This window comes from Sorex fumeus, unplaced genomic scaffold (genome assembly GCF_029834395.1).
Source record: "Sorex fumeus unplaced genomic scaffold, SorFum_2.1 ptg000128l, whole genome shotgun sequence".
NCBI lineage: Eukaryota > Metazoa > Chordata > Mammalia > Eulipotyphla > Soricidae > Sorex > Sorex fumeus.
This window is the reverse complement of record NW_026606185.1, coordinates 39,291,656-39,306,396: the sequence shown is the minus strand read 5'-3', so window position 1 is coordinate 39,306,396 and position 14,741 is coordinate 39,291,656. Positions and strand designations below refer to the sequence as shown.

Genomic DNA, 14,741 nt, shown 5'->3' with positions numbered 1-14,741 from the left:
CTATACAAGTGGCTCTAAGCTATTGGCCAGACTTGATGAATCTAGGCCAGATATATCACTGACCATACTTGGACTCAAAAAAAGGTCAAATGGGTACCATTCACTCTGGGTCTCTGAAAGGAAACTTATAATCATACCTTTCCTTTGTTAAGCGAAGTCAGAAATGCCTGGGCCGTTCAACTGTTACTCTCTTTTATTCTTTCCTAGCTCTGCCTTTCCCCAGCAGATAAGAACCACAGAAACCTAGAGGGTACAGCCAGCCACATAAAACCACATAGGAAGGAGGAGGAGAGTGGCTTGCTGTCACTTGGTTTGGAAGAAGATTCTGGTGCAGTCAGAATGCGGGGAACTGCAAGCAACCATCAACAGCTATTTTAACCTACCTGGGTCAAAAGCTCAGTCTACTCTCAAGCACCAGGTCAGAAGGGGCCACGTGAGTGGTTTAGCACAAAATGTGGGGAAAGTCAGGACAAGGGCCCAACATCTGGTGCCGAGGTATCATTTTCGAGAGAGGACAAGGGAGGTCTACTTTAAGCCAAAGAAGAGCATTGACTGCGCCTATTTTTCCCTGTTGGGTTGGAGTGGTTTGGATTTATAAATGAGAAACTTTTTGTTCTCATTTGGGGTTCTGTCTGAAACTAGAGATGGAATAGCTCCCATAGTGAGACTGAGCAGAAATCAACACCAGAGCGGACACAACTGGGTTTCCCCCCTGCCTGAGCCTGAATAGGATGGAGGGATCAGACTCCTTGGGCTGGCCTGGCCGCGACTCAAGCAGTGGCAGGCAAAGAACTCACTGTTCAAATCAATTCTCTAAGATACGCAAAGGAGACTCTAAGACTGGGTGAATCATTAGAATAAGACCTGTGACCTCATCACGTGCAGCTTCTTTATCTTTCCTCAGATACCCAATAGCTTCATGGATTTTATCTGTAAGAGTGGATGTAATATTTTTGTTACAAATATAAGAGCAATGCCTACAAGATCCTCAAATATTTTCATAAAATAAGCAACCGAGATGTGTGTATAGCACTTACTCGATGCTAAATATATGGTTGTTTCGAAGCATCAAGATAGTAACAGTGTGCTGATTAAGCAGGGGATTAGCCACAGAAATGTCACCTCTTTAGTTGTCTTTGCCACAGACACATTGTGTGGCTATCGCTGAGATTCAAGCTACTACTATGAGCTATAATCAGTGAGGGTAAGAGGAAATAGACACATTTTCTGAATAAAGTCTAGGTGTTAGGAAATCCAGAAAGTTGACTTCCCTTTCGTCAATATGCATATCTGCTATTGGGCTCAGCCAGCATCCATTTGCCTCTGTCTACGGATCAGTAAATTCCCTGAAAGCACCTTTGCCTTTAGGAAGCTGGTGCCCATGTCAAGCTGTCAAGAAACCCTTGCTCATTTTAGTCTGTGGTTCAAAGAATACTCTATTATTTTATACCAAGGGAATTTTACCAAATAACAAAAGCAAAGAAAAGGATAATTCACACACAACAAATCAGTGGGGAGCAAATCTGCAACTCAAGCTGCACGGAGGCAGGGAGTGGTACCTTGGAGACGGACAGTTCTTTAGATTTAGACTCAAACAGGTGCTCCAGTCTGGACGTGTCCACCTTAATGGGTTCCAGTTTCGACCATAGGAATTCCCGGCAGCGACGGTTGTTCTTGCATGGCCACTCGAAAGGCCGCACTTCGTTCCAGAACAGACGGATGGTCTTCTTTTTCTTGGTGAATGCCGGCTGGCCCCTAGGGGCCTGGAGCCACCCTGAGCCCTGAGGAGCACTGAACACTGGAGGCGGAGCCAATAAATTACCCGGGGCTGGAGGGGGGGGCACACCATCCAACAGGGGGGGAGGAGGAGGGGGTGGCAGGCCCAGAAAGATGGGTGGGGGCGGGGGTGGCGGCCCCGAGGCCTCCCTGGGACCCAGGTCCACGTCCAAGACGTCAATGTCATCTTCTTCACCCAGGTCGGTGAAGTCCATGTCTTGGATCTTGAGCTCCCTAGGGTTGGCCAGGAGCTGGTCCCAGATGTAGTCCGATTCCGTCTTCTGCGGGGCCGGGGCTTTCTCTGAGACCGTGTCATCTGGCTCTGTCTCAGGGGCGAGGGTGGCTCTGCCCAGGTCCCCACTGTTGAATTTCTCCGTGAAGGCCTTCACGCTGCCCCGGTTGTCCAGGCAACCAACGTCCACCCTCCGCACACTCTCGTCTTGGGCCAGGGAATTGGCCTGCAGCGTGGATATTCTGCTGGCCAAGCTGGCCACTGCCTCTGCACCCAGCTCGGTCCTGCCGGCCTCACCCTCCTCTTTCTCATCCTCGTCCACGGGCTTTCGGGTATGGGCATACAGCATGTCCAGCATGAACCGTTTGTTGGTGAGGATGTCGCCACACTGCTCATTTACACCGGCATCCTGAGCGCTGGCTGACCACAAGCCTGGAAGTAGAAGAGGGAGAGGATGAGCCGGTGATAGAGACGCCCCAGCGGCAGCTGAGAACCTGAGTGCTCCCCAATGGGCTCTGCCTGCAGGCGCTTCCCAGAGCCCTGAAACCCTGCATTCACACGAGTTGGTGGTGGCTGGCCAGGTAGAGGTGCTGCTCAGGACCCACACTCCTGTGCTGGTGTTTGGGCACTACCCTGGGCCACATTTCCCTCACTTTTCCTTGCCTTCCCATGATGGCTGGTGAGCACCAACCCAGTCCAGGTCAGGAAGGGGATTTTGTCATAAACAGGCACCAGGAGACAGGGACGAGGAAGAGTCCCTCACCCTGAGCAAGTGTGGAAAAGTGCATTGAGTTTCCTATCTCTCATCTGCCTCCGTGCAGCTCCAAAGTGCCCAGAGAAATGCACAAACCAAGTAACGGGTCACACTTTACTGATATTTGTTTGTAGGGGGCGCTCGGTGCTGCCGAGCAGGCTACTCACCCACAACCTCTCCTGGCTGATTTTCCACACTCCTCTCTCCTCTGAACTCCCTGACCATCCTAGCCACACACAAAGAAGACTTTGCTTCCTAGTTCAGCAGTTTAAGAGACGAAACTGTGGGTACTGAGGGCTTCCATTCCACCTCCGCCTGACACCCCAACCCAGCTCCAACAACAGCAGCCCTAGAGGTTTCCTCTCAGCATAGACAAGTGCAACAGTCTGCATTAAAGAAACCCTTTGCAGAATTCTCTGCCCTGTATCTTTCCAGGCTCCTCCCAGAACCTGCCTGTTAGCACATAAACAAGGTGGACGTTCATATCTTACCCATCTTAAATACAAAGCCAACTTTATTGATCCTACTCACCCCTCCAGCTATAATCCAGATTTTTTTCTTTTCTTGAATATAAAGTTGGTTGTAAGAGTGGTTTTGCTCCAATTTCCTTATTCTCTCCTGAGCCCAGTCTAGTGATTTTATTTTTCCCTCCCGCTACCTTTCAAAGATGCTTCAAAGACTTTCACATTTACTAGAGTTGGTGGATCCTTTGATACACACCCTTCATTTTGCTTCCAGGCCAACGCCCAGACTAGGTTTGCCTCCTTCTTTCTGCATATCCCTTCTCAGCCTCCTTGCTGGCTCCTCCTTATTGTTAACCTTCAAGTGTCTTTGAACCTCTTCACTCTCATCTCACATAGGTTCAAGGCCTTAAATCTTACCTGCGCATGTTTCTTGACTGATAGGGCACCTTCATCATCTTCCCGCCAATTCCTAAAATCTTGGCTCTTGTTCTCACACCTCCCACACTCTGCAACCAGCATTCCAGTTAGCGAAATCTCCACATGTCATACTCAGTCCAGCCACCATTCTTATCCCCTCCCCTGCCATGACTTTAGGATGAGCCAACATGATTTCTTGCAGACAACACGTAGGGAAGTCCCCCTCACTCGGGATGGGTGGGGGAAACTTCCACTCTTGTCACTCTACACTGTGTTCTTAATGCAACAGCTAGTGTGTCTGATCATCTCTCTGCTCAAAGTCTCCTGACGGCTCATTTTAATAAGAAGCCACTGATCTTGCAATATTAACAAGCTTTGCTTCATTTCGCCTTATTTTTTACCTCCTACCACTACTGCCACCCAAGATATATGGACATTAAATCTCCACTATGGCAGCTCCTTGCTCTTCCCATGTGTTCCCAGGTGTGGTCCAGCCAGCACAAGAGTCTCGCAAAGGAAACTGGATCAGTCTGCTCTTGTCCCCAGGGGATGCCACTATGAAAGCTTCTTGCCTTTATTCCCACTGAAATTTCTCTGGAGTAGAGGAAGGCAGCAAAATTTCCATTAGCGTCTTTCTAGGGGAAGGGCAAGTGTTATTTGCCAAAAGATAGGCTGCTCTGTTAGGAAATCTTTCCCCTAAATCTTTCCTCTTGACTATGGGATGGGGTTTTCTCTGGTACTTCACTGTCAAGTCATTCAAGTACCAAAGTTACCTGAGACCCTCTATTCTGGCCAGCCTTCAAGGCAGTCTCTGCCTTCTTCCCACCTTCCAGAGTCTTCCCATCTGTTATGATCTGTTAAACCCAGGGACTGGCTGGCTTAGCTGTCAGAGGGAGGACCCAGGGAGAACTTCCCCAAGTTAGCCAGATGACTATATATTTATCAATGAGTTTGTGAGCCCCTATTAGTTTCTGGACACCAAGCAAGGAAGTGAAGACTCATAATGAACAAGACAGAGATCCTGTTTTCATAAAGCTTACATTCAAGTAGAGATACGGGACGAGTCACTGCACCCATACAGACTCTCATAGAGCAGAACACAGGAAACTGAGAAAACCACAGGCCCAGAGTAAGGAGAGTCTCTTTGAAGCTGTGCAAATTCATTTTTAAGTGCACATAAAATCATTAGGAATACAATTGGGAATCCCTTCGGTTGCCTTTGGGATTGAGAAACTGAATAGCAAAACGTGCTAGGAGGACAGAACTCCCCCCATTCCAGAGCTGCTGCTGCTGCCGACAGACAGCAGGAGGTTCAAGAGCAAAACTGCTACAGCAAATAAACATGACGAGAACACCCTAATGACATCAGAGGAAAACAGAAGAATCACTGCAAAGTCCCCACTTCCAAATCTATATAATTGGATATCTTTAGCTCTTGGTAGAAAGTCAGTTGTTCTTCACTGTGGACAGTCTCCATTTTTAGAAAACTGTCCTTATTTGGAAGAAAACTGAATAATCCGATCCAAAAAAGTTCTGTTCCCTGCCTTCTTTTCACTAATCCAGCATGCTATTGTGTTTTAGGCCTGTTAAAACTAGTTATGACAAATCATCTTTTAAAGTTATTCATAATAAATAAAACATGATTCAAGGCTAATCAAGACTTACCTGACACCCTGTGCTTTGGCCAAAGTTCCATTGTATGTAATAACAACAAGAAGAATTTGGAAGACACAAAGCAATCTGACTTTCCAAGATATTAGATAAGTGACTATCTGTGTAATTCCTCTTAGCACACGTCTTCGACCAGACGCAAGAATTTTGAAGCAATCATTCCTAAAATGCAAACTAATAATACCTTTTAGCAACCCCCCTTTCTCTGCATCATAGTGAAACAAAGAGGTTTTTCGTCAAAGAGAACAACACCAAATATTATATTCTAACCAGCCCAGTGAGGGAATCACCTCAAATGAGATATCACACCTTGGGGTTGCCTGGGATGTGTTTATGGGGAAAAGAGGCTTTATTACCAGTTCCCCGGTCCCGGGACGGCTTGTCCTCCTTGTCCTCCCTCTCTAACGTGCTGCTGGAGGAGGAGATGCTGGAGGCAGAGCAGTTGTCCCTCTCATTGACTTCCTCGTTCTGCCTCTCCTTCTCACTGAGAGAGGCTCTCTCCTCTGGCTCTGGTTCCAGTGCTCGCTCCACTTCGCTCTCCGTTCCAAAGGGAGCCGGGGTTATTTCTGGGTTGACCTCATCAGCAGTCTGTTCCGCCTCTGCCTCTGCTCCTGCTTCTGCCTCTGATTCAGGTTCAGGATCCCTGGTACTCGCTGATGGAGACAACAATGGAGATATATTCACAATGGGTGTTTCTTGGAAATATCAAAGGTATGAACACAAATATGAAGTTGGTTTCTCTGTGATGTACACCCGAACCTCCTTCTGGATGTTTATTTTACCTTGTTTGTGGAGAAGTTCCATTCAGTTTAAATATATGCAAGAGTTGTATTTAAAGCGATGAAGTGTGTGTATGGGGGTGGGGTGGGGAGTGGTGTGATGAGGAATGTCGGGTGCTTCTAGGAGCTGAGAATGACTCCTGGCTAAGTTAGTGAGGAAGAAATAAGGCAACTCAGCCCTACTCCACTAAACTGCATTCTGCTCTACTCATACTCTGTCAGAATTTGGGGGGAAGATTTATCCCAGGACACTCTAAGACTCCTATAAACTACATGGCCTTCTGATGCATAGGGCCTTGCAGTCTGCAAAGTCATGCTGACTTCTGACCTCTTGAAATGGTGATACTGTAAGGATGCTGCTTGGAATGTTTTGTGTTGCAGCATTTGGCAACATGGCAATAGAAACAAATAAACACCCTTGCACCTCTGCAGGAAAAGGAATTATTCCCTTGGGAATCAAGCCTGATGTGTTCTGGTGGCTAAACCAATGAGGCCTACCACCCTCTTCCTGGATTAGGCCTGCTTCAACTGTGAATGACTTTGAAAACTATTCAGAAACATCCCTCAAGAGCATGGAACTATTTTCAAATTTATCAAGAGCAGAGAGGCCAACATCATAGTACAGCAGGGAGAGTGTTTGCCTTGCACGCGGTCAACCCAGGCTCGGTCCCCAGCATTTCATATGGTCCCCCGAGATCCACTAGGAGTAACTCCTGAGTACAGAGCCAGGAGTTACCCTGAGCATTTCTGATGCAACCAAAAGGTCAAAAAAAAAAAAAAAGAGTAGAGGTGTTGTGCTTGAACCAAATGGAATGCTTGTGGCAGGGGGCCTGTGGCTTTGCGTGTTTGGGCTGCATCCCCCTGCCCTTGCCCCCCCCCCCACGCTCATACACACAGCTGGGAATGGGGTATCATGGCAAAATGATTGGGAAGATGAAAAATCTGGAGCCAATTGCTGTGTGTGAAGGCCATGGGAGGGCAGCCTTGAAGGTCTGTCTTGCAGGGCTGGGCAAAGCCACATGCGGGGATGCTGGCAGCATTCCCCACGCATGTGGCTGGTGCCCTCTCGGCACACACTGCTCCAAGCAACAGGAAACTCAGGCCAGCAGCATCTCCACATGGTGGGGCCTGTTCGTGGCCTGGTGAGCCCCCACCAGAACCAGCAGACGGGGCGTGCTTTCTGCAGGGGCACCCTGTCATCTCAGGGCACTGGGGACAGCTGGCGATGGGGGGCATAGAACAGACCCCCAGTGAGCTAAGCAGAGGAAAGCTCCAGGCACACTAGGCAAGGGGCCCAGCTCCCTCAGCTTCCAGCAAGAAATCCTCTGCCAGGCCGCGGGTCCTGCCCCTACATGCCTTTCTCTGAGAAAGGGAGAGGGAGCTTGGGTTGGAGGCAGCAAGACCAGCCTCTTTCCCTCCTCGGGTAACTCTTGGACACTACTGGGGAGAAACTCTCTTGCTGGGGATAATCACCTCCAGTGCCCTCAAGGTACAGGCTGGGATCTGAGGATAGGGGCCTCTCCCTCTCCTTCCGGGTGGCTTCTAGACACAACCCCAATCTTCTCTTGGGGTCTCAGACCTCATATGGGGGGTCCTGCTTCCTAGGGAGACTGGAGAAAGGGAGGCTGAGGTGACAAAGGCCTCCTCTGGGCAGAGGAGATGAGCACAGCTTCAGTCTTAGGGACTGAAGAGATGGCATGGGACCGCTTCCTGGGGGGCAGGGAAGTCCTGGCTGGCAGAATCAGGAAGAAGCAGACCAGTTCTGGGACAGGGGTTCTGGGGGCTGCACATGTGCCTGAGAGGAGTGTTTCAGGCCTTTCGCCTGGTACCCAAAACCTGAGATGGGTGAGAGACTAGACTGAACACGCGGCATTTCGGAACATGGATTTGGCGATCGAAGGAACTTTTATGGCAATTTCTTTGCATCTGATAATAGAGAATTTAACAAAGAGATACACAGCCCCGGTCGCTTTACAAGCACAGCAAAAGGCATGGTTTCAGTGAGAGCAGTGTCATCATTTGGTTGACAGAAAGCATATGTTCTTGCACACATTTACTTCACAATAGCCACATCAAAACGAGAATGTGTTTGCAACAGCCCCGCATGTGGCATGCGTTTTCATTTTAATTGGTGAGCATATGGTGAAAAACTGGCGAGGTGCCTGGGTGGGGCTGCCTCACCGGCTGGGAGGTGCAGGCATTGGGGGCCGTAAGTCTGTGTCTACCCACAAACCCCGGGAGATGGGGAAAAGCCAGAAGCCAGAGCCGGCACGCCCCCACTCTCCTGATGCTTTCTCCTTCTGCACTGCCCCAAGGAGCCAGGGGCAGCCTGGACAGGTGCAGTAAGCGTGGGCAGCTCTGGAAAAGCCAAATACCCTTACACATAGCACTGTAAGTTCCTCACCCATGTTAAGGACTAACTTTGTAAGCCTAGACAATTCCCCAGGTGAGCCAAACCATGGCATAGTTTCTCCTGATCGTGACTGCTGAGGAGGAAGAAGTCTTCAGAACTGTTGATCAGGGAGAGTGATTAGGGTCCCAAGGGTCTGACTGAAAATCAATGGCTTCCAGGCTATTCTAATGATGACCCCTAATAACCACATGCATCCAAGGCAAGCCCGCCCAGATGCAGAGTGAAGAAGCATAAAAGAGCAAACACGCAAAGCTGCTGATGGCATCTGTAACAGGACCTCACAGTGGCCCTCCCATAGAGGGTTCACCGCCAGGCTAGGGACACAGGGCACAAAGAACCAGCAACAGGGCTACAGATTAGATGTGGCTGATACCCAGATGAAGGCCCTGGATAACAAGTGACAGAGTCCTGGGAAGAAGCGACCCAGGAAAGAACCTTCTTTAGTTGCATGAATCAAACCTGCAAGTAGCTAGGACAAAAGGTGCCGCGGGTCTGTGACCTCACCTCCCATTCATGTCCCCAAGTCTCAGCATGGACCTGTGCCAGTCTCTGCTACCAGGTTCTCTTGGGCAATGCCCAGGAAGGTCTTGGGTGATGCGCTGGATTCCAGAGCTTTTCTGCTTCCTTTTCTCACTCCCTTTCATCAGGGCATTCTTGGTCTCTCCCTCTCCCTCCTTCCTTTGCAGTCTTTGTTTACAGCTCTGCCTGCTGGACACCGGACTCACAGGAGGTATGTGTGTGTGTGTGTGTGGGTGGGTGGGTGGGTGGGGGGATCATTCCTCATCCGGGGATATGGAGAAACAGTGAGCAGGCAGAAGACTTTTAGGAAGCTGAGCCACTTGTCAGCAAGGAGGAGTTGAAGGGCTCCCAAATCCCCCATATTGCTAGTCTCAGCATGCAGCGAGCCTCTCTCTGGCCCAGAGATGGTGCTGGCAGAGAGAGATACACACATGACAGACCGCTTGTCGTGGTGAAGGTGATAGAGGCACAAAGACACCGTAAGATTCATCTATGCTTGGTTTCTGAATAGCAGGGGTGAGAAAGTCCCAACTACGACTACAAGAAGACTCTGGCCACCCCAACTCTCACCAATGTTAAAATAACAGACAAACCCCTAAGTGTGATGGCTGTTCTAGGAGCAAATGTACATTATTCTGACGGTAGATATTGAGGGTCTTTGGCAAGATCTGGGAGAGGACAGAAGTGCCATTGTGACAACGATAGTTGAGCCAAGGATAAAAAAGGGTGAAAAGAGGGAAATGTGAACATGATAATATTCTGGGTACAGAGAAGGGAAGAAGAAAGGAAAGATGTGCATGGAAAGAGCAAATGGGATGGGCCTATGGGCTGAGGTGAATGTAATGCTCCCCGAGAACCAGTCACATCCCGTTTTCTATAAGTTGCCTACCACCAAGAATGAAAACTTCGATGCCCCTGAAAGTCTTGGAGATTCCTGATCTTTGTGGCATAAACAATCCCAGGAAGCAAAGCCTGTAGACACAGGAATGGAGGAGGAAGCAGCATTGCCTGACAGCTGAGCTCCCCCAGGGAAGACACGGGATAGTTGGTGTCATGGGCAGAGGAAGGGCGAGGGATTGGGTTGACCACGGTGGGAGGGTGCTATCCTGGAACCTCCCAGGAGGAGGTGCTGTGTGAGCAGAGGAGGGGGCGGGCTGATTCCAGGCACCAGGCGAGAACGTGGCCCTCTGCTAAACCCTCAGGAGCTCACCAGGACATTCTCCATCCTCAGAAAGCAGCAGGTAGGGGAGATGGTGAAGGTCCTGCCCCAGTACCTGCCCAAAGGGACAGGGCACCCACTGCCATTTCTGTCCTCAGGGCAGACTTGGAAGTGATAAGGGGCATATCCCTGCCAAGCTCCTTGATGGTGCTCACCCCCACCTTCCATGACGGAAGGACCCAGAGACGGGCCACATCTCCAGGGCTCAGCAGAAAGGACCTGGCCTGGTGCCCAGGCATTCATTCTCCCTGTCATGGTTAGGAGTCTGGAAGTGAAAGGAAGACAAGAGAGGCCTGGGGACAAAAAAGGCATTCTATTGGTTTGGACCTTCCTGGGCAAGTCCTGAGAACAGACTGAGGAGTGAGGGCCTTGCCAGACGCTCTTAGCAAAGGCCAAGAAAATGATTTTGGCCACAGTCTGCTCTGACCGGATTCTGAGGGCCATAAACTAAATATTAAGGTTGAAGTGTGTGGAGGGGGGTGAGGAGGGAGGGAGGGAATTTAAGGAGAAAAAGTATCTAAGTGAAGCATTTAAAAATATAGGTGAGGGATAGCACAGCGGGTAGGGCGTTTGCCTTGCACACGGTCGACCTGGGTTCGATTTCCAGCATCCCATATGGTCCCCTGAGCACCTCCAGGAGTAATTCCTGAGTGCATGAGCCAGGAGTAACCCCTATGCATCGCCAGGTGTGACCCAAAAAGCAAAAACAAACAAACAAACAAAAAATATATAGGTGAATAATGCATGCAACATGGAAGAAATACTAGGAAGGTCGAGATCCCTGCAGGCTGGGAGGGAACAGGGATCTGGCCATCCCACCCATCGGGCAGTGGATTCTTAACCCACAGGAAACAGGCAGGGGAGCACGGGAGCCCCTTGGCACAAGCAGCCCAGGGCAAGACAGAAAACGAAAGTGCTTGTGTTGAGGCTTCTGAAGGGGCACCCGGTAGAGGGGAGAACAGGTGATGGGTATTTGAAACCCTCCTGCAGCTCCCCAAATGGAGCTGGGAGGAGCACTCCTGGAATATCCAGCCTCTGCAGCCCTGGTGTTCATGACTCACTCTTAGCCCACCTGAAAGCCCAGCTCCGCCTCCTCGTGGATCCTGAGCATCTCGTGAAATATCAGTCCTAGTTGGCCTTAGGTGAAAAGCAAAATTCCTATACATCAAGTACCTTTCCCACCCAGGCACAGTGCCATGGGGCCACACACACTGCACACTAGTGAGTTCTCACACCGACAACACAAAGAATATTCCATGGGAGAACCAGAGAGCTCTCGGGACCAGCCTGTGGGCGGGGTGGCCTGGCACTGCTCCCCCAGAAGCACATTCCCTTCTGCTCTGTAGCTGGGAGGCTGACCTGGACAGAGAGCTGCCTCTGAGTTGGTTTCTCGCTTTCTACCATATGGCCGGGCTCCTAGCGGGAGAGGAGGAGGGAGGGTTTCACTGTCTGCTCCTTTTGTGTGGAATTATAGTTGGGTAAAAGGTTGTAAGGCTCTACAATGATGAGAGGGCGCAGGAGATCAGGTTAGTGGGTTGGCTCGGGGCTTATCTGTATTCAACAGAGATGCTGTTGAGTACAGCAGTGCTCAGAGAGAACCCAGGGCTATACTGTGTGGTGTTCGGGGGACTGGGTAGTGCTGGGGAATCAACTCTACTCCTTGTACACAGAAGACATGCACCTCTGACTCCTGAGCTAGCTCTTGTAAAGCCACGCATCCAGTTCCTTGAACTCCCACCCAAGGCTACAACGCTTACCATGTCCCAGCCCACACATACACCCAGTTTCTCTATGCCTAGAGGCGGAAGCACGGTGGACAGTTTCCACTGTTGCTCTGTCGGGTAGCTTCCCAGCCTCTGAAGTACTGGGGCCCTCTCCACATCTCTGAATGCAGTTCCCTCCATGTCATTTACTGCTGCAGGAACTTGCTGGGTAAATGCTAACAGAGCTGGGGGCATGGAATCGTGTCTGGCCTCACTGCAACTCTCAAGTTGGTTGTTAATCATGAGCCACACAGTGTGGGGGTTACTTAGGCAGCAAAGGCAAAGTATATCATCATTCCTGAAAGAACCCGAAACAAAACATACTGTGGGCATGCATGTTTCAGTTCTGCTTTTATCATTGTCCCGGACAGCTGGGTCCAGAAGGTCCCACTGGAATTGCTTGTCATGCAATTTTTCTTTGAAGAGATAAATTGTTGGTAGAAAGATCTGAGCTTATTAAGTCTTCGGGTGTCTTCAGTGGATTTCAGTCTGTGATGGGGTCTTGGTGGCTTTGCCAGGGCCTGGCTTTCTGGCAGGACTTATGAAACCAAGGAGAGAGCCAGCCAGTTCTATAATAGTTGCTCCAAACTATGCAGAATCCAGAGACCTCCCCAGTTCGGAGCTAATAACTAACACCATCAACTAAACTTTGGTTTAATCACATAAATGTGAGAATGGTCTCAAGAGACAAAGCTCACAACTTGGAAAATTCTTTAGACTTGGCCTTTGGTGTTAGGCCAGTTGTTGCTAAACTGTTTGTTCTGTTCTGTTCCAGAGCAGGGGTTCCCAACCTCCATCCCATGAATATTTGGGTTTGATGGGCTGTACCATGTATCTCTACATCCCTTTATAGCATCTCCCAGTCACACTGCCTCATTTCTAACAACCTAAAATGTCTATAGACAGCAGATGTTCCTGGAGCAGAGTTTGGACTGCCCCTGGCTAAGAATCACTGGATTCCAGGAATCATTAGAAGTACTTTATCACCTACAAAATACTGACTTATCAGTTCAGTCAGTTTATATATCTTCAAAATCAAGCACAAGCAATTTTCTGTCCTCAAAATTCAGATATCAGTTCTCCAAACAGGCTCAGATTAAGCTACTCGCTAATATGGAATCATATAGTCAAAATTCCTTCAAGTCTCTCTTAGAAGGTGCCACTTTATAGATCACATACCTACCATCATAGTTCTAATTATTTAGACTTCATTTAGCTTCAGTGGAATGCTAAGATATATTAGGCTTGCAGTATGGGTCATCCAAAGATAAATAAAAATTCTTAAGCTCTAGAATCACATGTGACACAGCATTCATTCAACAAGGGATCCATATGAATCAGGGGGTCATCAAGAAAACACATATCAATGATCCTCTTTCTTGTTCCCATGGGGTCATATGCCCAAGTTAAGTGCTGGACAGATTTTTTTTAAAAAAGCAACCCGCAATTGTGCCAATTATCAATTTCCACTCCTCTCATTTTATTCTACAGCTGCTTCTTAGTACATTTGGTTAACTATGTATAAAACCCTGCCATAATAGCATATTAGGACCAAAAAAGTGAGTCAGTACCAGGTCTAATTAGTCCTATACTGATTAGTTGAGAGATTCTATTTTAAATTTTCTATAAATAGAAAATAAAAAGTAATTTCATATTATTGTATCATTTATGGCTGAACTCAAATTTCATGACCCTCAATATAAACCCCCATTGTGAAAGTTTTCTTTGAGATTAAATTTCTTCTCCAAATGCAGATAGGTCTATTCTTGTTCAAACAGTGTCAGCCAGGCTGGAGAACACAACTCATCTGCCCTATCATGCCAGGAGGGCTAGCAGAGCTATAGCCTGTTTTTTGCAAAACCACATGCAGGAAGACAAGGCTGAAGACAAGGTCTGATTCCAATCTGGGAATGCATTTCAACAGCACCTCTAGCTCTTGTCAATTCCCAGACAAAAATACTCCTGATGTCAAAACAAAAGTTGCTATTTTGGAGAGAACACATTCTTATAAAAATAGATAGTCCTGAATACTAACACCTAGAAAATAAATTGAGCATGAGGATTGTGGTTTTTGTCTTTGCTCATTCATTTTTTCAGGACTCAGACAATGAAGTTACTTTTAATTTGATGTTGCAAAGTGACTAGCCACAAAATTCAGTCATTCTATAAATATTCATTGAAACTGTTCATCTACCAGTCACAGTGCTCAGTCCATAAAGTCAGATGTGGAAGAGTATCTTCCCTCAAATATTGGTTAGGTTAAAGCAATCTGAAGTCAAGAAACAGTATGAGATCGCAACCAATAAGCTAAAGAACACTTTAGTGTTTCCTTACAGCAAAGTCTAAGCCCAAACAGAACCATTTGATTAGAGTATGACTGAAGATAACTTTTTAAAATTCTCACCCCCAAAGCTGACCCTTCACCACCACTTACATCTAATGGGTATGACTTCTACTCAGTCACTGGCTCAATTACCTGCACTAGTTAGCAGATCCACTCACAAAGCAATGGAGAATGGGCTTACATTATTACATTATGTAGTTAATAAATATCTTAACGTGCCAAGAATCATTCTCTGAATTTTCTCCCTCTTTTAGAATGAGATCAGTGGTCTCTATACTTATTTGGCCTGCTGCCTCTTTTCAGGAAAAATTAAAAAAAAAAAAACTACTTTAAGTGAACACACAGAAAGTGCGCCCCTCCCCCCAAACCCGAGTTTCACCCAAGGCTGCA

General features: G+C 48.1%; 1 protein-coding gene across 9 annotated transcripts in view; it reads right to left on the bottom strand.

Moving 5' to 3' along the window:
- FHOD3 (formin homology 2 domain containing 3) overlaps positions 1-14,741 on the bottom strand; it is a 476,176-nt gene that overhangs the window by 56,051 nt on the left and 405,384 nt on the right. For all 9 annotated transcript variants that reach the window (XM_056137948.1, XM_056137949.1, XM_056137951.1 and 6 more), the window contains 2 exons: positions 5,671-5,967; positions 1,560-2,440 (listed from right to left, as the gene is read on the bottom strand). In XM_056137948.1, the coding sequence (XP_055993923.1) occupies positions 1,560-2,440; positions 5,671-5,967 (1,178 nt within the window). The remainder of the gene's footprint in view (positions 1-1,559; positions 2,441-5,670; positions 5,968-14,741) is intronic.